General features: G+C 41.0%; 1 protein-coding gene across 7 annotated transcripts in view; it reads right to left on the minus strand.

Annotated features, from left to right (window-relative positions):
• The window catches only part of LOC116039899 (phospholipid-transporting ATPase ABCA1-like), a 204571-nt gene that overhangs the window by 14799 nt on the left and 167587 nt on the right, over window positions 1-22185 (minus strand). For all 7 annotated transcript variants that reach the window (XM_031285034.2, XM_031285035.2, XM_035994053.1 and 4 more), the window contains 9 exons: window positions 19914-20037; window positions 17691-17820; window positions 17148-17268; window positions 11988-12050; window positions 10424-10530; window positions 8231-8372; window positions 7060-7194; window positions 5396-5499; window positions 3807-3899 (listed from right to left, as the gene is read on the minus strand). In XM_031285034.2, coding sequence (XP_031140894.1) covers window positions 3807-3899; window positions 5396-5499; window positions 7060-7194; window positions 8231-8372; window positions 10424-10530; window positions 11988-12050; window positions 17148-17268; window positions 17691-17820; window positions 19914-20037 — 1019 coding nt within the window. The remainder of the gene's footprint in view (window positions 1-3806; window positions 3900-5395; window positions 5500-7059; window positions 7195-8230; window positions 8373-10423; window positions 10531-11987; window positions 12051-17147; window positions 17269-17690; window positions 17821-19913; window positions 20038-22185) is intronic.

Raw genomic sequence — 22185 nt, forward strand, 5'->3', positions numbered from 1 at the left:
CAAAAGTAATCTCACATGAAGGCCATCATCTGGTCTGTAAAATTATTACTACTCGATTTTCAAACATGCATAGTTCACCTAATATAAAGCCTTTGAGTCACGTACCAATTTGTGCAGACCTTGAAGGATCAAATGTCAATGCAGATGCTTGCCTTGACTGTAAGCACAAAAATAAGCTATGATAAAACTAATGTAAATTCCTGCATAAAATATTCTCACCAGTTATCAAGGGAATTAGGTAAGAGTTGGTATATTTTGAGTGCAGACAGCTCCCTCGATATGTATAGTACATATACAGTACACCATCTGTCTGTCAATGTTCTAGCAGTCTTAATTACACCTACATTTCTCATGCATCGTAAACCGTAAAGAGAATTATTTTATCATCCATCTTCGCCGGTGACACGCACTTAAATGCCGTAAACTATTTAGTTAATGGCACACCTGCAGAGCTGACGCAGAGTGAGTGGGAAGGAGTTTATTGGACTTCTCAACATCAACTTTAGGGGATTGATCCAAAACTTTTAGACACCACTCTTGTAAAAACTCTCCAGCGCCCACACCGCATTACCTTAATGCATTAAAGGCACTTTACCCTCCACTTTTATATCATGACGTGCTTTAAGCAAGGAGAAAATAAGACTCCAGGCTGTGGTATGTACTTACTGCAGGTACTCTATGAAGAGGGGATATGAATGATATCAATCAGTGAAAAATCCTGCATCGGCTAGCGGGTGTCCTCTCTAACTGACAAGATTATAGGGGAGCTTTGAAGCTGCTTTTATTGGTTCCTCCACTTCATTTTGGTTTACTTAACACCTGGGAGCTTTCACACCAGCACACTGCTGTACTAAAGCACTATTTACAGCCTCTTGCACATTTTTTTAAAACTTATTTATATCCCCTCCTTTCTGTCAGTCTTTCATAAATTCCTGGAAGTGTGATTGATTTGAGGGACTCAAAATCAGCTAAGGTAGGGAGGATGTTTTTCACAGCCATGGAGGACGATAATAAAGGGGCTTCTCAAAATGGCCGCCCTACTGTTCAGAATTCACAGAGCAAACCAATTCTTCAGCCCGTCTCACACTCACACTACTGACTAACTTTCTAGCAGTTTAAATAGGCTATTTTGGCTCATTTGGGGCTTGATTGATATACAGAGGCGGGCTTGTTAAAGTAGCAAAAGGGCATCTGAGTGATAAAGACAGGGTCACCACTGAACTAAAGGGGGCAGCACTAACAAGCACTTGGATAGCTGTGTTGGAAGCCTTGCCACCTGACAGTAGCAGAGGAAAGAATAAATAAGGGTAATATAGCGAGACATTTTTGAAGGAGAGGAGTTGGGAGAGGAGGCGATGGGGGGAGTGAGAGCTGCGAATGTGGGAGGTGAGCAATAGGGGGTCAAAATGTGAGAGCTGCGAGATTCTGCACTGCTTTCATGGGCTTGTGATGAAAAAGAGATGGAGACGTTGGGGGTGGAGGCAGGAGAAAGAAGCGGCAGCCCCAGCATTGCAGGTCAGCCGCTCACACCGTGTGACGATGGCGTACACCACCTGCCTCTATCGGCATACTTCCCCCTGCTACTTTAACCCCTGCTGTCTGATGGAACTCTTCCCATCTGCAAACTGGCAACAGCTTGTGCATTTGTGAGAATCAGCCCCTCCATTCCCACATTATGGACTCAGATGTGGAGACAAACACAAAATACTAAATAATAATTAAATAAGTTACTCTGCAACGCTGGATCATCACAACAACTTAAATGGTGGTGGATAACATGCTAAGCCAAGGGTGGGAGTGTGTGTGTGGAGGGGCGGAAGCGACATGGCAGCACAAACATGTGGCTGGATAGTGACGAGAAAAGAAAACAGAGAAGACAGTCCTTAATTGCCTTTTCAGTCATTACCAGGGTCCCACACCTCATGAAACATTAATTACACCAAGCGCTGAGGAGATAGGGACGCTTAATTAGAAATTATTCACTGTGTGGCAAGAACTGAGAGATAGCATTTCAGCAGCATGTAAATTGTCCGTGTGAGATCTAAAATAAGCACGGCAAAAATCGGTGTAGACGTCATGCTTATCTGGCTTTCCCTCAGTTGACTGTCTTGTGAAGTGTGATTCCCTTTTACCTGATAGCATGTTGAGTGAAGTAGGACATGTGTTAACCCTTTGTTCTCCTCCCTTGTTTGCTGCTTCTCCCCTCCTCCCCCATTGCTTCCATGGCTCTTACCTATCCTATACCTCCTGCGTGGTTCATAAATAATTTACACCACAAGCTCTTTCCCCTACAGACAGGTGGTAAATGACACAGAGAATCTGTCAATTACCCTAACATCTGGGAGGGGTCTGATTGGTAAATCACTCTCCCACTTTAGCGCTACGCCTCTCAACTGTCCCTCGATCTCACTCTTTTTAAGCCCCATCTACAAGCTACCTTTCTCAGTGACAGTGGCCAATGATATGACATTAACGCTCTTGATGTGAAATACCCTTGACACTATTGCCCCCTCAATGCAGTTCCAGGCGAATCCCCTAATCCCCGTCACAACTTTAAAAATGGTCTGCTCCTCCCTTCATCCCAGGTGTATTGATCTTTCTCTCCACCACACATTCCTGTCGTGTGTGTAGCTCTTGTGTGCGCGTGGAATGTCCTTCCTCTTACAAGATCACAAAATGTGTGTGTGAGTGGTAATAATGTCATCGGACTGTACCTAAAGTAATGGATCGGTCTCACTGTTACATGCAGGGCTCGGGGCATAAGTGCTGGCTCTGGGAAATGTCAGATGAATATCAGAGAGCAGGTCTGAGTGCTAAGAGTTAGGGGCATGGAATACTGTATCTGTTATAGAGACATAGCAAAAAACATTAAGAGACATGCACAAAGCCTATTAAGGGTGTGCATAATGACAGGGATGGAGGAAATAGAATTTATGGGTCTGTAGAGAAACAAATGAGAAATCGAGATAATGGAGAAAGACTTGGGACACTAACCTGACCGTCTGCACATTTGCCACATATAAAGACCTTTTAATGTGAAATCAATACAATCATGTTGATGATGTAGATGTCTACACTAAACATATATGGGGACATATATGTGGGTGTATTAAGACAAGAAGCTTCCTGGTAAGCAAAACAAATGAATACATTATCATTGCATAGCCTCTGAAACATGAAAGCATGTAGAAAGGAGAGGTGCATATCATATTAAAGGCATAGTTGTACATTTTGGGATATACACTATGGGCCCTATCTTGCAGCTGGTGCAATGCAAAGCCCAACGCAAGTATCTTTGCTAGTTTAAGACTGACGCAGTTGTCAATGTCCCGTCCAGCGCCCGCGACGTTTAAATAGCAAATGCACCTGCGCCCATCTTTGTGCCCATGGGCATGCTGGTCTTACAGGGAGGTGTGCTAAGGTGAATTCTTGGCATATTGCTATCTTGAGGCAGCAAGTCTCACACACTATGCTTGTTTTACACACACACACACACACACACACACACACACACACACACACACACAAACACACCTTAATGAAGACACCAAGTTCAACCCTTTTGAACCATGCGCCCGGCGCACGGACCCTTTTTTCCGCCGTCAAACTAGCTTTCTTGAAAAACCTGAATCATTTTCTTATTGCCAATACACAGGGTCTTATGTTATTTATATATACAGTATACATAACATAACACCTCAGTGGGAGACAGATTTCTTTCATCTCAATTCAAGGAGCTTCAAAGATTTTTTTTTTTTATTCTGCTCTTGGTGTAACGAACCCAGTTGTAAAAGAAGGACACTTACCGGCTCTTCAGATGCTGAATGCTCCCGAGGCACTTGAAGCGACCGTTGACCATGATGGCCATGCGTGTGCACAGTGCTTCACACTCCTCCATACTATCAAAACAAAGAAGGGGAGGGGGGGTTGCAAAAATGAGAAGCAGTAATAATTCCAGGGTCTCTTACCTACTAGTCTGGCTCAATGGATGTTCATAGCTGGGATAAGGCCTGATATGCCGTGTGATGTCCATCCCCTCTAGCTATCTCTGCTATCGGGGCTTAACGCCGCCCAGGATGGTTGCTATTGTTTTAAAGAAATACAAACAAGCCAGAGCGTTTTTTCCCGCTACCCCAGAATATATAGGTGGTGTAGCCAGACCATACTCCATCACTGACACAGCACTGCAGAGATAGGTCTGGCAATGCAAGACTACATCCTCACCAGATGAAAGACAATGACATCTTAAAACAGGTCTTTTTAGTATAATGATTTTTGTAACGTCTGGCCTCATTCAAATGCTAAAATATTCTGTATTTAAGGCTAAGCCATTTATCACAGATGTTTTTTTTTTATAAAGGGTAGAACTCAATTTTAGACTGTGCCAACTCACATTATTTTTGCTGTGGAAGATATCTACTTATTTACAGAGACTTATTTCCTCAATTACAGTTAAAGTTTGAATTAGAGCATTTTTACATGTCTACTTTGACACCTTAAATGGACGACAAATTTGGTAATTAGAGAGAGAGGAAGGGACCATCTGTAGTTCTTATTTTCTCATTTTTTCTCTTTCGGTGTTGGGCTGGAGCAGGAGTCATTTGTAGTTGAGGCAAAACCTGTGAAGCCTTTCTGAGGAATGGTGCAATTAGGATTATGACTTTGTAAAACCTGGTGAATCTGCCACTTAACAAAACACAACCACCTGGTCATGCCATGGACGATTGGATGCAGCTCAGCCACATTGCCTTGGACAACAACAAATGCTTTTATTTCTCCATGAAGGGAAAACATGTAATGAGGTTAATATATTCCAAATGAGACAACAGCACATAGTATGCACATGCACTGCCAGGGGCACAAATGATTAAAAAACCCAAGCAATTTGGGAAATGGTAAAATGAATAGCCATGCAAATTGTTAAATGTTCCATATCGACTTGGGCCATCACGTTTTAGGTTTCGGAAGAAATTAGGCATTTAATATTGTTCTACTCACTCAAAACCATGCCCCAACAGGCCAACACTACAGAAGAAAAAGTTGGGACTAACTTTGCTCCAGGAAGTCTTGGATAATGAAAAGACTCCAGCACTGATATTGACAGTTTCCCTTTTCATGGAGGAAAAAAAGCACCAGTCGGTCAATATGCCCTCATGCATGAAAGCTATATAGCAGCCAGTTTGTTTCTGGCAGCCAATATTAACTGCCACGCAGGAAACAATACATTACAACTAAAGTGTACCTCTAACCAATTATAGTTACAATATTTTCTGCTGATTTCATGGTTTGGTTGCTATGCTATCCCTGGTGAAGAGTCAAACTATTTTGACTTCATCTTATCGGGTGAAGCGTGAATTCATTAGAGAAAATCAATAAATAAAGAGTGATGTTGCACCTGTGTGATGTGAGGATGACTGAGCGTCCCTCTTTGATGACACTCAGGATGCAGTCCCACAGGAAGCGCCGGGCTTTGGGGTCCATCCCAGTGGTTGGCTCATCCTGCAATAAATGTCATCTCTTTAAAACATTTCCATTGAATTCTGCCTCAGCACATACTTTAAGAAAGTAGGATGTCATAATATACAATTTACAGCAACAATTTACTTTAAACAGATAACTTAATGACATATGTGTTTAAATAAACATACAGATGAGTAACAAATAAAAGGAGAAACATAAGGAGCAGCAATAAGCCACATAAAGCAGTTATCACATCTCAACACATCACATCTCTGTGTTTACATACTGTACACATGTGGGAGAGATAGAAGTGTAAGGAGACATATTAAACATACCTAGGTAAAGTCTGGGTGAAATCTGAGTAAACCTGGAGGTACACATAATGGAGACACATACTGTAGCACTCTCCAACATAGCAAAACACACACAGTCTCAGTGACTTGCTGTTTCTTTTTCCTCAGGGCTAGTCTGTTCGTGCATGATTAGAGAGTGACAGTACTCAGTCCATTGGCTGGTTTCGTTCCAGGGCTGGTTCTCGCTCACTAGCAGAATCCTACAAATCCCATGGGGTATTTCCATCACTGTGCCCAATGTGTCCCTGTGCAACTCCCTGGGCTAGCACACAATAGTGAAACTGACACAGACAACCCATTATCCCACTGCCTCAAAGTAAAGGCTAGCCTGGTTCAGGCGCGTAAATAAGCAGGTTTGGAATAGTGCAGCTCGATAGGCTAAGCAACACTGAGCCAGAAAACAGACATGATTGGAAAGATTATTCATTACCTGACTCAAATTGTTCTTAGCAGCATAATCTCATGGGTTGCTTTAAATCATGCAAAGTAATGCATTTATAACAAACATCAATTAGGTTGCATATTTTATGACATTTGTGGTTATGAACTGACATTTAAATCTATTTATATAATATTACTGTATATTACTGCTTTATTAGACCATGTGATGTGGTGGCTGGGACATGGAATAACAAGTTACATTTGCAATAATCTTAATGTCAATCCATATTTTGGTGAGCCCCCACAGGGAGCCCCCAGAGTGATTTAAGGTCATTAAAGTTTGTCCCTCATAATAACATGGACACAACTTCCTAATGCACATTAAAGCCGCTTAATTGAAAGCATGCGATGCAGTGTATTCTGAGTCATGCCTTCATTAATCTTCCATCATTGAGAAAATGCTTTTACCCTCAGTTTTAAGTCCTGATGAATAGGAATTTAATACGTGCAAACACAGTTGTGTGTGCTCAACATTTTCCAAAAGGAATTGGTTCTTTCTTGAAAAAACGTGACTTTAAACATGACCAGTGAGTCACTCCTGAAAAATATACCCTTCTCTTATTCAGTGAGGATTTTCCAGATTGATCCAAAACCTGTTTTTCTACTAACTTTTGAAAGCATGAGTTATCCCATCTTCTTACTACAGCCAAGTCTCTGTGTGCTTGTTAAGAGAAAAAAAATGATCTTCTGTAATCCATCTGCACAGCATCAATATTGCTTTAAAGTATTACACTCTTAAGTCTTAATAAAACAGCAGGGCATCACATTTCACCATGTACATTACATCAATAAGGATGTATCTCACCAGGAATATCACTGGAGGACAACCGATCAGGGCCATCGCTGTAGAAAGTTTGCGTTTGTTCCCACCGCTGTAGGTTCCTGCTGACTTGTTGGAATATTTGACCAGGCCCAATTTTTGGATCCCCCACTCTGCCACCTTTTGAATAGAGAAATAAAAGTGACCCAACCAATTATGGTGTCAAGAAGAATGTTCATAAAAACCTCATCATCAGATTTTCCATGATGGATGATATTTTGACTTGGCTCTCCAATGTATTTAAGCTATGTAGTTTTCAAGGACAAGGCATGACAGCTGGCATCACTGTAAGACCTTAATCACAGGCTGCTAAGATACTTTTCTCCTTGCTGTTTTAATAATGTCTCGTCAAACACCAGCAATCAGGCACATCGCCAAAGTGCACAATATAGCCAGGTCTCAAAGGACATGTTTAAGTGTCACAATAACATGCAGGCTGTGGCACCTGCATTTAACTTCCAGTACATTTCTTGAACATACTGACATTTCTGTTTACCGATGATGCAAATATGAATACACAAGGGCTCAATTTGGATCGAGAATTGTCACCAAAAAAAGACGCAATGGGCGACAGCATAATTAAGAGTTATGCTAGCAGCGCAGAACAGGGTCCTTTCACACTGCAGCTAAAAGATCAAAGCCCTGGCGCCGGGTCCGAGGCGTATGGTCGCTGCCAGCCTCTTCCTCTTTTGATCTTCTTGTTGTAGAAGCAGGCGGTGCGAGAGGATTGCGGGGAGGCTGCATAGGGCCGGCCACACCACTGGACATGGTGAATAATGTAGAGCCATAACCCACAGCTGCTGCTTTTCCACCACTGGCCATTTTTCATTATGTATGGCTTCTCCCATTGAGGTTATCTATCACTTTGACATGTACCTCAGCTTGCCCTACATGCATTCTACTTGAAGTATTTTGATGGTAAAAATAAAAATAAAACATTCTGAGAGCAAATAAACATGTCTTGGAGTAGTCCAACATTTCAGTTTCTTCATTTTTTTTTTTAATATCCCAATTACGAGAGCTTGACAACTAATCTACATTTATGCTATTTATGTTAAAGATATAGTGCTTCACAACATTACTCATGAGTAAAACAAGTTAACCCAGTTTTAAAATGTACAAGGACAAACAATGTATGGAAGGATATAACGGTTACCATGGTGATCTCGTTTTCTGGTACCCCTCGTAACCTGGCGTAAAACTCCAGATGCTCTCGACCAGTCAGCAGCTCATTAATAGCATCAAACTGGGGACAATAGCCCAGGTTCTGGTGCACGTCCCTCATTTCTGTTCTTATGCTGGGAAAGAGAACATATTAGAGATTAGAGATTTGACAATGGATGCTATTAATTATTGAGATCACAGATTTAAAGGTAATGCCTTAGCAAGACAGAGTTTTTATATCAAACATACAATGAGAACAGTTAGAAGGCCAAGAAGCACACACACCATTTATGTTGCCTATTGTATTTTAAAGAGAAATGAGATTGAAACTGATTTGTTTGGAAGGATTCATTACATTTTCCCCAATACCTCGGAGCGGAGTGTGTCAAGGCCTGCATTTCTCTTTGAAACTCTTCCAAACATATATAGAGCAGCAGAGCGGTTCATCTCACATTCTGTACTCGTGGTCTCGAGTGTCCCCAAAACGAAAACGCAAACATACTAACAAAAAAAAAAAAAAATGTTTTGCAGTTCTAGGCATACCATCATGCACCCACTAGAGGCAAGTAAAACCATGGCAGCAGCAGTTCTGGATGCAGACGTGCCCTTTCTGCAGTCAACAATATGAATACCTTCACCCCCTGCAGGCGACAAATGTTACAGCGGATTTTCTTTCTTCTTTTTACAGCTGCCTTGTTTAAAAAAAAAAAGATAATATTGGACCCATTTTTTCCCTCGAATGTTATTTTCCAGGAGTGATTTGATGTGTCAAGAGGCTACTGGATCTCAACAAGGCCATAGTGAACTAGAGCTTTAGTGATTTAATATTACGTTTTATTTTAGCTTTGATAAAGGATCAATATACCAAAAGGTGGTATAGCCTTTAGCTGGTTCAGGTTGTCCCTGTCTCACCAAAGCTTTTTAAGTAGCTCCACCTTTTTAGATTGTTAGCACCAGCTGGTGGACAAGGGGATGGCTCCTGCTCCCCTTTGTTTTTTGTACTTATGTATGTACAGTATTTTTTGTATGTTCATGCCACCTTGTGAGGATAGCGTGAAAAACGAATAAAAAGTTGGTCAAAAATCGAATAAAAATCAAACACAATCCCAACCCAGGTAGTCCACTGCTACTGTTAGTTTGTTAAAGAGACAGCCAATTAGCCACTACTGGCTGTTAGCAGACGGTATCCACCAGCCGGCTCAGATGCCAAATGCAGGTATGAACAGCTATTCCCTCTGAGCACATAATCACAGATAAGAGAAGACAGTCAGGAGAGCAAGAACTTCCATTGAAGAGATGCTGCTTCCTCTCTTCTGCCGATCATTTTTCTTGCCAATGCACAGAAAGCATGATGAGCTGAAAACAGAAGAGTGGGTGTACTCACATCTGTTTTTCTCTCTTCTACATCGTTTTTGTTTCCCCTAAAGGTCTCTGGGATTGTTCTTTGATCTCCGTTACCCACATTAATCAACACTAACATTGCTGTGTTAGGCCTTGCTCTATTCAGCTCTCTTTCTTTGTTGAACACAAAGTCAATTACTAGATGTAGAAATGAACCACTATAGCAACCGCTGTGACGCGAAACCAACCGTAGCTTACACACAACCATGCTCGGATGTGCTTCCTCAGAGATGCATGCCAAGGCAAAGAAACACAGTTGCTTGTTCCTAAAAATAAGGAAGAGCAAGCCTACCTATGCTCAAGTGCCTGAGTCTCTATTGCTATTGCTAGTGTCAAGGTATTTCTTTTTTGGCATGTAAAAAGATTTCTTATGACTGATTCTTTAAGGCAGAGACAAAAAAAACAGCAAGGTACAGGGCGAGGATGTGAAAAGGAATGAAATATGTGCAAGATGTGCAAGAGGCAGAAAGAAAGCGAGAGCAGAGTTTTCAGCATTACTGAGAATATCGCAGTAAGGAGACATGAGAGAACCAAAGTTGAAAAGGCAGATATGGCAGAATGTATAAGAGACATCAAAACTACCTAGCCAAGAAAAAAACGAAGTGTGAGAGTGAGAGAGAAAGAGAAATAGAAAGCTGAGTTACACAGAACAAGAGAAGCAGAGAAAGGGTGTGAGCTATAAAAAAAAAAAAACCCACCTCAGCTCGATCCCCATCCGAGCAGCCATCTTGGGTGGCTAATTATGATGACTTACTTGGTGCACTAGTGGGAGTTAGAGGCTCACCTGTATCCATTTAGGAAGGCCTCTCCACCGGAGACTGGGATGTCTCCTGTCAGCATCTTGAACGTGGTGGTTTTCCCAGCCCCATTGATTCCAAGCAAGCCGAAACACTGAGGGATACAATGGGGAGGCTCCATTAGGTAAACTGGGTTTTGTAGATACAAGCCTCATTGGAAAACAGACAGCAGACAGTGGTGATGCATGGCATTTCAAATATTCTGTATGTAGATGAGTTGTCTTTTGAATAAACACTTTCCATTAACCCCTTTAATGAAGTTTATCTATAGACTCTCTAAATATTTGTTCACAACATACAGTATAATTGAAACTACAATTTATAGAGTATGCATGACTGGTTCAGTTCAGTGTTTAGCAAAATAACAAATTGATGTATTTCTGTACACAAACAAAACAACAGACTCTAAATCAACACGCCAGGCACACAGGAACAAATATTGTAAAAACCTGACCATTCCCAACTGCATTTCTTCCTGCCTCTGTACATTTTTACAACAAACATGATCCTCTCTTTCTTTGTCTAATCTCCCTGATGCTGCTGATCTTACTTCCCTCTGGAGGGAATGCGGCAGGAAGTCGTCTCTGCGGAGCCCCGCAGTCACGTGACCCGCCTTAGGTGCTCTGGCTGTGGCATAAATATTTGATTCCTGTCATTCATTGATCCCTGCTTGTTTGTGACCTGTGCTTGTGAATGCATAGAAGAGTGCTAAGCTTGATGTAAATAATGCATGGAAATGCAGTGTGTGATCAGACGAGCCCTGTGAATCATAATATTCTACTGGCATTTACATTGGGCTTTGAGTAAACAGTGGCAGGGAGGATGGATACCACCGGAAAGCCCATCGAGCACGACTGCCTGTCAGCATTTGAGTTTATGTTTAAATCAAGCTTCCAGCGCTACAGTGTGTGTGACCATGAGTATGTGTATGGTGGTGTATAACATGTTATAATGAGTAATACATTTTACACAAAGGTTCCTGAGTCAAAAACTCTATAAAAGTTTACTTTGTTGTATTTGGTTGTTGTAGTTTCCAACTGCTAATTTGGCAGTGTACTGAACTAAACATCACTGGGTCCCACAGACCCTGTTGCTCTAGCAATGATCTTCTACTTGCCTGCTTGTGTGTTTTTAGCACACACATGCTTGGCAGTAGCATAATGGCATAAAACAAGCCCGATAAGGAGATTAGTGTTCCTCCCAACGCCTTCTGTGAGCAGCGTTTGGAAGCCAAACACCAATTCAAATCTTCGAGAAATAACTGGAAACTGTAAATCAAAGCCCACAAAGAGAATTTCTGCTCATTGCTCCCTGCTCTCATGTGTCAATATTTTGTAAATATTATCATTATTATTCCATAATTTAGTCATATCCATTGTTTTTGTTCACAGGCAACAGCGAATGAAATCATCTCTCACACAAGGGTGTTGCTGGTGAATTTAAAAAAAGTAATGAAATGTGTAAATGCAAGAAAGTCGTCCAACATGGACAAAAGCAAACACACTATAGGATTGTAGAGGTGCTTGTGTGATTCAGCAGCATTTGGCTCACCTCTGCGGCAGGTACTCCCACACATAGCCTGTCCACGGCAGGGGTGCTCTTCCGAGAGTAGACCTGCAGGGAGCAGACAGTAAAATGAATCAACCAGCCAGCCAGAGAAAGAGGGTGAGGAGGCTGGAGGCAGGGAAGGGTAGGGAGCAGACAGTGAGGAAGATAACACAGAGGATAGTATGACAAAATATGGAGCGATAGGCCAGAGCAGCGGGGAAGAGTAGAGATGGAAGAAGCAGGTGGAAAAAGAAGGAGGGAGAGAGACAGAGAAAGTGAAGGAAAAGAAATGATCAAGAAGGGATAATTTGCAACATTTAGAGCCAGCCAGATGGTAAAAGGTAGTAAAAAAAGAAGTTAGACACTTGCACAGGGGGGAAAAGAGGAGGACATTAGTATTTGTGACAGCAGTGACAATATTCATGAGGAAATCTGTCTCCACTTTGAGTGCCACTTCAGTACCTTCAATAACCTTCAACACACTCACAAGTCACCCAATATTCTATGTATGGACACCAGCTTTACAGCAGCTGCATTTAGTGGTGTCAATATACAGAGATGACTAGTGAAAAAGCATGCTGTCCTTAATCTGAAAAATTCAGAATGTGATGCTCATTCAAATTAAACAGCTGCCTGCGGCTGGTGGAAATGACCCCAATAAGAGCGGTACGACTGAATCAAAACATTCACGGGCAGTAAAACCCAAAACAATGAGCTGAAAGAAGCTAAAACTCTGGAAGCGAGAGGGGAACTGCAGTCTTTGTGAAAATTTTCACGCAACCCCTTTCACATTGCACCCATTATTTATATAAAAATATTGACTGACAGACCATTGGACGAGCTAACATTGTCATCCCTAAAACTCCTACCAGTGATAAAAGACCACATGAGATGCAGAATCCCATCTCTCAGGACAAAGAAGATTTGAAACCTCTCACATTCTGATTGTGAGTCAGTATCCCACTAAGATCATGTAGGGACAGTGGAAAATGAGAAGGTGGTTGATGTTTTTCCACATCTCACTTGAAAACTTTCTATGCTGCACTCACATCCTCCCCCGCTGACCAGTCTCATCCATGCACATTTTGCATCCAAGTCTGCATCATCTGAAAATCTCACCAGAGGAGGTAAAAAAGATCCCTCTTGAAGTGAACACATTTTTTTACAATTTAAAAAATAAATAAAAAATACTGCAGGCAAACAAAATGAGGTATTTAGTGCATGAGGTGTTTTTCCACATCCAAGACTATGTTAGGGTTTGATATGTTTTCAAAGTGGTTTGAATGCCGTTGCTGAATGTGACAGTTAAGAATCAAGGACAGCACTGTGCCCCTTTGAGTTATGAAAGAGTGACTACAGTTGGCTGTTTTTTTCGGTTTTTAAAAGTTTAAAACATAGTTTTCGATGAGTGCTGTGTGTTTAAATGCCTGTACAGTATATAAGTGTCAGAGACTTCAACAGTGAATGTTCCTTAAAACAGAAAAGTGACAGGATTCCTTTCTCAGTGTGAAGGATATATTTCCTGTATAGAATGCCTAAACCAAATATCCAACATTAAAAAGACTCAGCTGTCCCAGCCGCATTCAGAATGCTACCAGGCAAATGTAAATTTAGAACTGCCACTTCAAGCCTGACAAATAATGGAATTGCATTTATCACACAGTTGGCACATCAAAAGCACTTAATTAAAGCAGAGTTGCGTAGATCCATCATTCTTTCAGTGGCATCTGGCAGCTGCACTCTGTGCTTATTAACCTGGATTACACATACTACTTTTTAGTGATAGTTTGGAGTGCTAAAGTCACATCAAAGCAGCAGATACATGTATGGAGGAAGGCAATTAAAGGATAATTCCCCTCCGACTCGAGCACCACAACAGCTGTCATGATAAGCAGACGTCTAATCAGATGAGACAGTTGAGTGAATGTGATGGCGGCAGTTGTACAAACCTAAAATATAGATTTAGGTTAGAAAATCACAAGCTTGAGCTCCATGACACTGACACTGCTTTATCTAAAAAGAATGGTCCATTCATTCTACAAATGGCTCACAGCAGTATGAGGTGCTATCCTGAGGTACCTAAAAGCATCAGTTCCTAACCTTTTTTGTCTGATGTAGCCTCACAAGCCTTTTTCATCACCACCCATCATGATCCAAACGTTTTTTTGGTTGGTTAATGTTAACGTTTTAAAGTGAATGCAATTTAACACAGGTAATTGTATTAAAGTGGATATTGTTATATAATGTTTTTTATACAAATCAAAGGGATACTTGAATTGTCCCATTGTTTCAATAACTTTGATCAAGTTTTCACGAGTTCCACTTGGAGTGGCAGAGGTTTGATCTTTCAACCATTTATCCATTCCTTAAGTATTTATTCTAACTGCTCTGTTCACTCGCTAACTAGTTTTAACGCGCTCTTTATTAAAGGACATAGTCTTGAGTTGTTACTATTGACTCAGATTGGGGGTGTAACCTGTGCAGTCAGTATATCAACTGTAGTAATTCACACCAATTTGTAATCCTGTGTTTCTTTTCCACAAGGTGCCACTCATCACTTATTACGCTCCTAAATTCAAACAGCTGCCACAAGGTTCTTTAAAACTTTCTCTGTCAACTTAGTGAGTGACTGGAAGGTTAAACTGACAGCACTGGGCCTGGAAAATACTCACAGACGGACACACTTCGATTACAGTCTCCATCGATTACAGTGCCGACACTAATGCAGCAGCTAAGTGGAGGCTAGCAGGTGGGGCACATAGCAAAATGCTCCTGTTTAGAGCAGCATGAAAAGGAAAGGGAGGAGCAGGAATCTGACATATGATTGATGGCCTGTCGATCGCTTCAGAGGCATTCTTAGATTTATGACAGGGCTCAGCTTGTGGCGCGTGGCCACCGAGGCCATGCGCTCATTGATCAATTTGTTATCTACACCCCAAATGGATGGGGCACAGCTGTGGTGGGATTCAATGAGGGCACTGCAGGAAGAATCCTGATGCCTTCTGCCACTGCACTGCTGTTTTTGTGTGGTGACGGGCCACTGTGTCTCATCTCAGAGAAATATTGTCAGCCATCAAGGTGTGTATGAACAATGGCTTCTTGTCAACAGCAGACAAGCTCAATCAAATCTAATCTAATATCTTCACATTTTGGCACTGTTTTAAAGCTATATGTACAGTAGAGATGAAGTGTTTTCACAAGTTTACAGTTAACAAGTTTTAGCTGAAAAATGAAAATTCCTCTCCACACCTTTCACCTTGTGAGATGATTTGTAAGACATTACCCATCCAACTGTTTTACCCAGCGCTTGTTCAGTAATTACCCTATGGAGTGTGTCGCCCGTCTGTGTCCGTGAGCAATGAGTGAAAGATTAAGTATAGTGAGACTGCAAAGACCGAGAGAGTAAAGGAGTGAGGAAGGGTGGTAAGAAGCAATAGGATGTTAGATCGTCCAGCTGTTGGCACAAGAGCTGCAAAGCAGGCTGCTGTGGTGACACTTCCTGCTGCCACACCGCCCGCAGGGAGGGAACATCTGCCGATGGATGAACCGTAATCTTGGCGGTGTTGAGGCACGCACAGTCATAGCACGCTCAAATTCACCTACTGCATGGGGGGGAAGGACCAGAGCTGTATAGGAGCACAAACCTTTACGCCCCTAAAATGTAATTGTTTGGTTCTCATGCCCACTTATGTTTGTGAATGTTCACAGCTGCTCACTCGCAACCTGTCTTTCCCATTTGCCTTGCAAACTGAATTCAATTCAATTTATTTATAGTATCAAATCATAACAAGAGTTATCTTGAGACACTTTACAGATAGAGTAGGTCTAGACCACACTCTGTGTCACTGGCGGACGCCGCTCCTTGCGGCCGTGCATTTGCGCGGCACTCAGACATCGGATGATGAGATATGACAATGTACACTGTAGTTACAGCCACTTTCTCGTTCATCGCTAAACACTCAAAATGGCCGCCACGCCACGCCCACACCGAAAAGTTTTTCTTTTAATAACTTTTCATCTTTAAGGTGTTGAGATGGTACAGACCAAATTTGAAGTCCATCGGATGAAATCTCTAGGAGGAGTTCGTTAAAGTCTAGCACCTTGACTTTTTGGCCTACTTCCTGTTGCCACTAGGGGGCGCCATGACTTTGAGTCAATTTTGACCAGTAAATGTCCTCAGAGAGAGAGTCTTATGAATCATGAAAAGTTTAGAGCCAATTGGACAATGTACACTCGAGTTACACCCACTTCCTGTTTCGATGGCGAAACGCACAAAATGACCGCCCCGCCACGGCCACGCCCTATGATGAAAAGTTTTTCTTTTAATAACTTTTCATCTTTAAGGTCTTAAGATGGTACAGACCAAATTTGAAGTTGATCGGATGAAATCTCTAGGAGGAGTTCGTTAAAGTACAACATTTGGTAATGGCCAAAATCGCACTAATTTGGAACTTTCAATTCAAAATGGCGGACTTCCTGTTGGGTTTATGGTATGGCTCCGATGACGTTTTTTGTACATTCTGACATGCTACATATGTGTACCAAGTTTCGTGAGTCTACGTTAAACGTACTGCAGGGGCTCAATTTTTGTAACTTTGTAGGGGGCGCTAGCGAGCCATTTTTGTGCGCCTATTCCCGAAACCCTTAAAATACGTACATTTTCACCAGACTTGATGCGACCGCCAATGTTGGTGACTTTTTGAATATGTTAAGCCCCTCAAAAAGGCAATTCATTTGCCGGGAAAATAATAATTCCTTCAGTTCCAATAGGGCCTTCGCCACTGTCGGCGCTCGGGCCCTAATAAATAAAGGATAGAGCAGTACACATTGTACTTTGTACACGCTTGAGTGCAAATATGAAAATGTGCAGGGCAGAGAAAACAAATTTGCAATTGATTGATTGACAAAGTGCAAGACAAGGCCATGTATATACAGAGGTTAAAGGCCAGAGTTCACCATCCTGCTGGCCTGAGGGAAGAAGCTTTCTGAGTCTATACGTTGGACGTTTTACACAATCAAAAACAATCTCACATTTTCTAAAAGCGATTACAAACGAATAAAGCAATTAATCAATCTTTGATAAAAAAAATAAATGACAAAGTGGGAATGAACTACTACCAGAGCAATACTTTAACAAGAGCCAAACGATGCACTGCACAATACCTTAGTGAGATCATAGATTCTCAGAAGGTCGTTCTGGGCCTTGCCTTCATAAACCCGTCCGCGTTCCCGAGCAACATCGATATCCTCTTCCTCTGCAGATAATGGCTTCCCTGAAATAAGCCTGGCAGAGAGAAGTCAAACCGCAGTTGGCACAACACTCTTCAATAAAATTAACATGAACTCACATGACAAATTATCTCGGTCAAAGTTTAAGCTCAGTGAAACAATCTCGGTAATTTTCATAAATAGTAGAAGCCACAGGCATTAGTTTCCATGGCAACCTTGCTTTTGGAGTAAGTAAACACAAAAAAAAAAAAAAAAAGAAATCGAGCAGTATTTGCCAAACAGATTCACAGTGCCACAGATGTTTTATATAACATTAATATGCCAGTATATTACTAATTTAAATGATAGAGAATCAATGGTTTATCTGACTGAAACAAATACTGGATGGAAATACATAAAAACGTGTGAGGCACTATTTGGACAATTTTGAGTTACACTTTAATTCACTTTGAAATAACAGTTGATAGTCTCTTTTACCTTGGCTTGCAGAAAAATTTATACTGGATGAGTATTGTAATGGCAAACATGACAGCTCCCTGGATGGACATGGCGCAGAGGTTCTTTCCCACCATGTCCCAGCTGAGTGGGTCTTTGAAACGGTCTTCCCCTAATAAAGGAAAAAAAAAAAAAAAAAAAGAGTGAAAAACATCATGAAATATGATCATAAACAAAGTCCATAAACACAGAAAATGGTAAGTAATTAAATGCATTATTACTGAAGCCAGAAGCAGTTTCAGATTAGAGAGAGCAAGTATGAACTGAGGGGAAGGTTCACAAAGATAAAGATTAGAACAAATGTAAAACAAAGATTAGAACAAATGTAAAACAAAGATGTATATCATCAAAAGGAGTAAACGTGGAATCTTTTAGATGAGGAAGTAAAAATGTGTTATACGCTACACAGATTTAAAAAAAATACTAAAAAGTAGGTTGATTAACAAATATAAAAGCGAGGCATGAATGGCAATGTGTATATGAATGGGAATGTATTTTGTTTTGTTTATTTTTTACTATTTTAAAAATATACTATTTTAATTAATGATAATGCATTTTAAGAACAAAATAAGAATAAAATAGAATGTAAAAAGGGTAAGTGTAATAAGCAAATGCTTCAACCTACAACTTTTCGATCAGTATTGATTATAAACGAGTTAAGATGACTAAGGTGACACTTTTTTGTTTTTACCATTTATGTTATGTAAGTGATGTGTATTTATGTGATTGATTGATTGATTGATTGATTGAAATAAACTAAACTAAACTGTGTCATTTCATGTTGAAGGTGCCCTGCCACACGTATTTCATTACTTTGTGGTAATGTCTGAAGTTCTACCATGGACTCTGTAACATTTTTTGTGGAAAACATGCCTTGGTTACCTTGTTTCAAGCCATTCTAGCGTGGCATAGAAAGCCTGCAGGAAGACTCAGCTCGATTTGTGCCAGTTCTTATTAATATTCAACAAGCTAAGCTGCTTGACTCTGATTGGCTAACAGCAAGCCAATGAGAGCCTGGCTATCAGCATCCTTTACCCAGCACAACTGGGCGAGCTCATGAATAGTAATGAGCTCAGGCAACACCACTTCAGACTGACCAGCTTTTGTAACTGGCCTGATTTCTCCGCTAATTTCTTTTCAGTGGCTAGAGCTGACAGGAGGTAGCAGTCCATTTTCACATTCACGACATAACACAAACACATATGGACCTAACATATTTAAAAAAAAATACAAGTAAAAACGGTTTTGTGTGGCAGGGCACCTTTAATATCCAGCCCTTATCTACAAGCTCAGAATACGATTTAACAGAAACATCATAAAAAAAATGGAAATACCAGATGTATGTATTGTTTCATGGACAGCCAAATATGTCTTTGTGAAAAGTTAGAGGAGAGCTGGAATTTGATAGCTCTTTGAAGTGTTTTTGAGACATATTCATTGGTGAAAGCCAGCAGTTTAAAATGCCACTTAGCCTTAAAAAATAAAATACAAAAAAACGCTGTCACCTATGTCATGTGAGAAAATCAATGATATCCTCTACTTTTCATGTCAAAAACTTTTCTGGCTAATGAACACTTTAAGTAAACTGGTGACAGCCCCCCCCACTCTAATCATTCTGCTCTCTCTCTTTCCTCCCTCTCTCAGACTCAACAACCCTTGAGCCTTAGGGGGCAGAGTAAGTAGACAAGAAAAACGAAAGCGCTTTCAGTCTCGTTCTCTGGTAAATAGCCCCTCTCCACACTAGCCCTTTTATGTTCTGATTGCTTTTCTCTTCCTGCTCTCCGCCACCGTCGCAAATGATTCCTCAAGCCACTATTTCCTGCTCCATCTCTCTAGAGATAACACCTCTCTTCCTCTTTCATGTGCCTCTTTGTCTCTTGATGGCCTCCTCAACCCGGCTCCGCCTCTACAGCCCTGTTCCAATCTTCTCCCTGTCTGAATGTTATTTAAGGGTCTAATACATGGGTAAGGAATGATCAAATCAAAATGTAGTCACTTTAGTCAAAAAACGGTCAACATGTGTACTGTATTACAAAACATTATTTCATCAATTGACATGTTTTTTTTACTTTTGTTTGAGGACAAATTTTATATAACTAAAGCCCTATTTGCCTGGGACTACTATTACCAGTGGACTTCATGTGATTTAGAAATTACCCCCCCCCAAGGATTGGTTATGCTGTCATAGTTGTGGTGGCCACTTACCAAAACTGCTGAACAGGGTGGCTGTTGCCTGGTTCTTGGCCATGTCAATTAGCCCTCTGCCGAGACAGAAATGTGGGAATATCAGCAGCACCTGCTTCACTATGTTGTTGATGCGGGTGACATTCTGTTGGGGAAAATGCACACAATCACACAAACAAGATACAAATTAGTAGCAAGTTAAAGCTTTGAATATTCAAGCCCTGACTAGAAATTAGCCAGCACAAGTCTAATATGTTTACTCGCCGCCTTGAATCAGCAGGGCCAGTGGCATAAGAGGTTTGGAAGACAATGGGCAGTGTCCTGACGCAAGCGTGGATAATTAACACACATCCTGAACTCCATTTGCATGCTGCGCACTGCTGTGCTGCAGGGCACGCCGACGAAGCACAGAGCATCTGAGTTCATCTGCCTTGTTGCTGGAATTCAGCATACATTAGGGAACATACTGTGTGATCCATGAGGTAACACACATACAGTATGTGTAAACGCAAATTGATAAGGTGGTGCTCAGGTAAGCAGATGTTCATCCTTAAACTCATAACTATGGGTAGAAGGAGTACCACGAGACCAAAAAGATACAGCTGACAAAAAAGCTAAAACTGTGAAAACACCTACAGACACTCTCTGTGTGTCTGCCTCTGTTCTTTCTTCTGATACTGTATACAAGAACAAAGAGACAGATACACACAAACACAAAGCCAGAGCACATTGTTTCACTGTTTGACAAGGCATACAGAAAAAGCTAGTCTCATCTTGACAGGGCATTTCCTGGCTACAACTTGTCTCTCTAAAATTATACTTTCCCTTGGCCTAGTAAAGCACTAAATAAATAGTTAATTAAAATGAGACACAATGGACCGGGCTATAACAAACTCGCTCAAATAAGGAAGGAAGTATAGTAAGGGAGGGAGGAAGGAAAGGATAAGATAGAAAAGGCACAACGAGGGAAGAATAAATATGACTACGTTTGGCACTGCATGGCGTTCAAAAGCAAGTTCATGCATTATGCATTCTGCTTCATTGTAGCATAGTCTTCAAAGCTCTTGCATACAAGCAGGAAGACCACAAATTCATCATTTCTGTTTTTGGGCAAGCCAGAGCATAGAGTACGCAGGGCGTACTGCCACCCCGGCAGTGCATTTTGTTAAAGCTGTGTGCAAGATTTCCAGATGATGGCCATTGTTGTCGCATAATTTATTCATGGGTGCTCTGTGATTTATGAGTTTCACTGAGTAAGCTTTCAATTAGCAGTTGAGGATGAGTGCATGAGGCCTGTCAGCTTTTAAAAAAAACAAAAAAACACCAACAATCCAAATGCCAGATTTAAAGATATTTATGTCAAGTAACTTTACTGGATCTTTGTCTACATTTTAAATGAATAGTTCAACATTAAGGAACTCTTGCAGAGAGTTAACTGAGAAGATTGATACCACTATCATGTCGGAGCCAGCAGCCGGTTAGCTTAGTTTAGCATAAAGACTGCAAACAGGGGGAAACAGCTAGCTGGCTCTGTCTAAAGGTAATACAATCCACCAACCAGCACCTCTAAAGTCCACTACTTAACATGTTTTATCTTGTGTTAGTAACTTTGTGGAGTCTCTGCCGGTTGCCTGGAAACTGGTCCTGGCCAAGAAATAATCCGGCTGGGAAATAGCTTGTCTAAGTTGTCTTTTTACCCTTCAGTTTTTGTACAGAAAAAAAAAATAATAGTAATTAGTGAGTGTGAGTTATCTTTAGACAGAGCCAGGTTAGCTGTTTCCAGTCTTAATGCTATGCTAAGCTAATCCCCTACCGGTTTCATATTTAGCAGGCAGACATAAGAGTGGTATTGATCTTCTCATCTAACTCGTATTTCCCAAAATGTTGAACTATTCCTTTAACCTGTCACACTTTGTTTGATCGCTTCTTCTTCTTCCACATGATCCTTGAAGAGAAGGCATGCCCAAATCTGATCAGAAAGGTGACAAAGCTACAACTTTACAGTAGCTCCAAATTAAAGCTGGAGAGCTACAGTATGCGGATATCTTGTATGCAAAGTCCCTTTGGCTCAACCCAATCTTGGATAGTCTAAAATAAACATTTATGCAGCGAAACAATAAAAAACAATCAGTTTTATGTGGAAGACATCATATGAGGATGAAAGAAAGATAAAGATGAAGAAGAAGAAGAAAGCAATCAACGTACAGTAATGTTCAAGATCAAAAGTAAGCACATGCATATGGTGAGATGATTTTCTTTGCATGAGTAGGTAGTCACTGGCCTAGTTTTTCTA

This window comes from Sander lucioperca, chromosome 17, assembly GCF_008315115.2.
Source record: "Sander lucioperca isolate FBNREF2018 chromosome 17, SLUC_FBN_1.2, whole genome shotgun sequence".
Classification (NCBI taxonomy): domain Eukaryota; kingdom Metazoa; phylum Chordata; class Actinopteri; order Perciformes; family Percidae; genus Sander; species Sander lucioperca.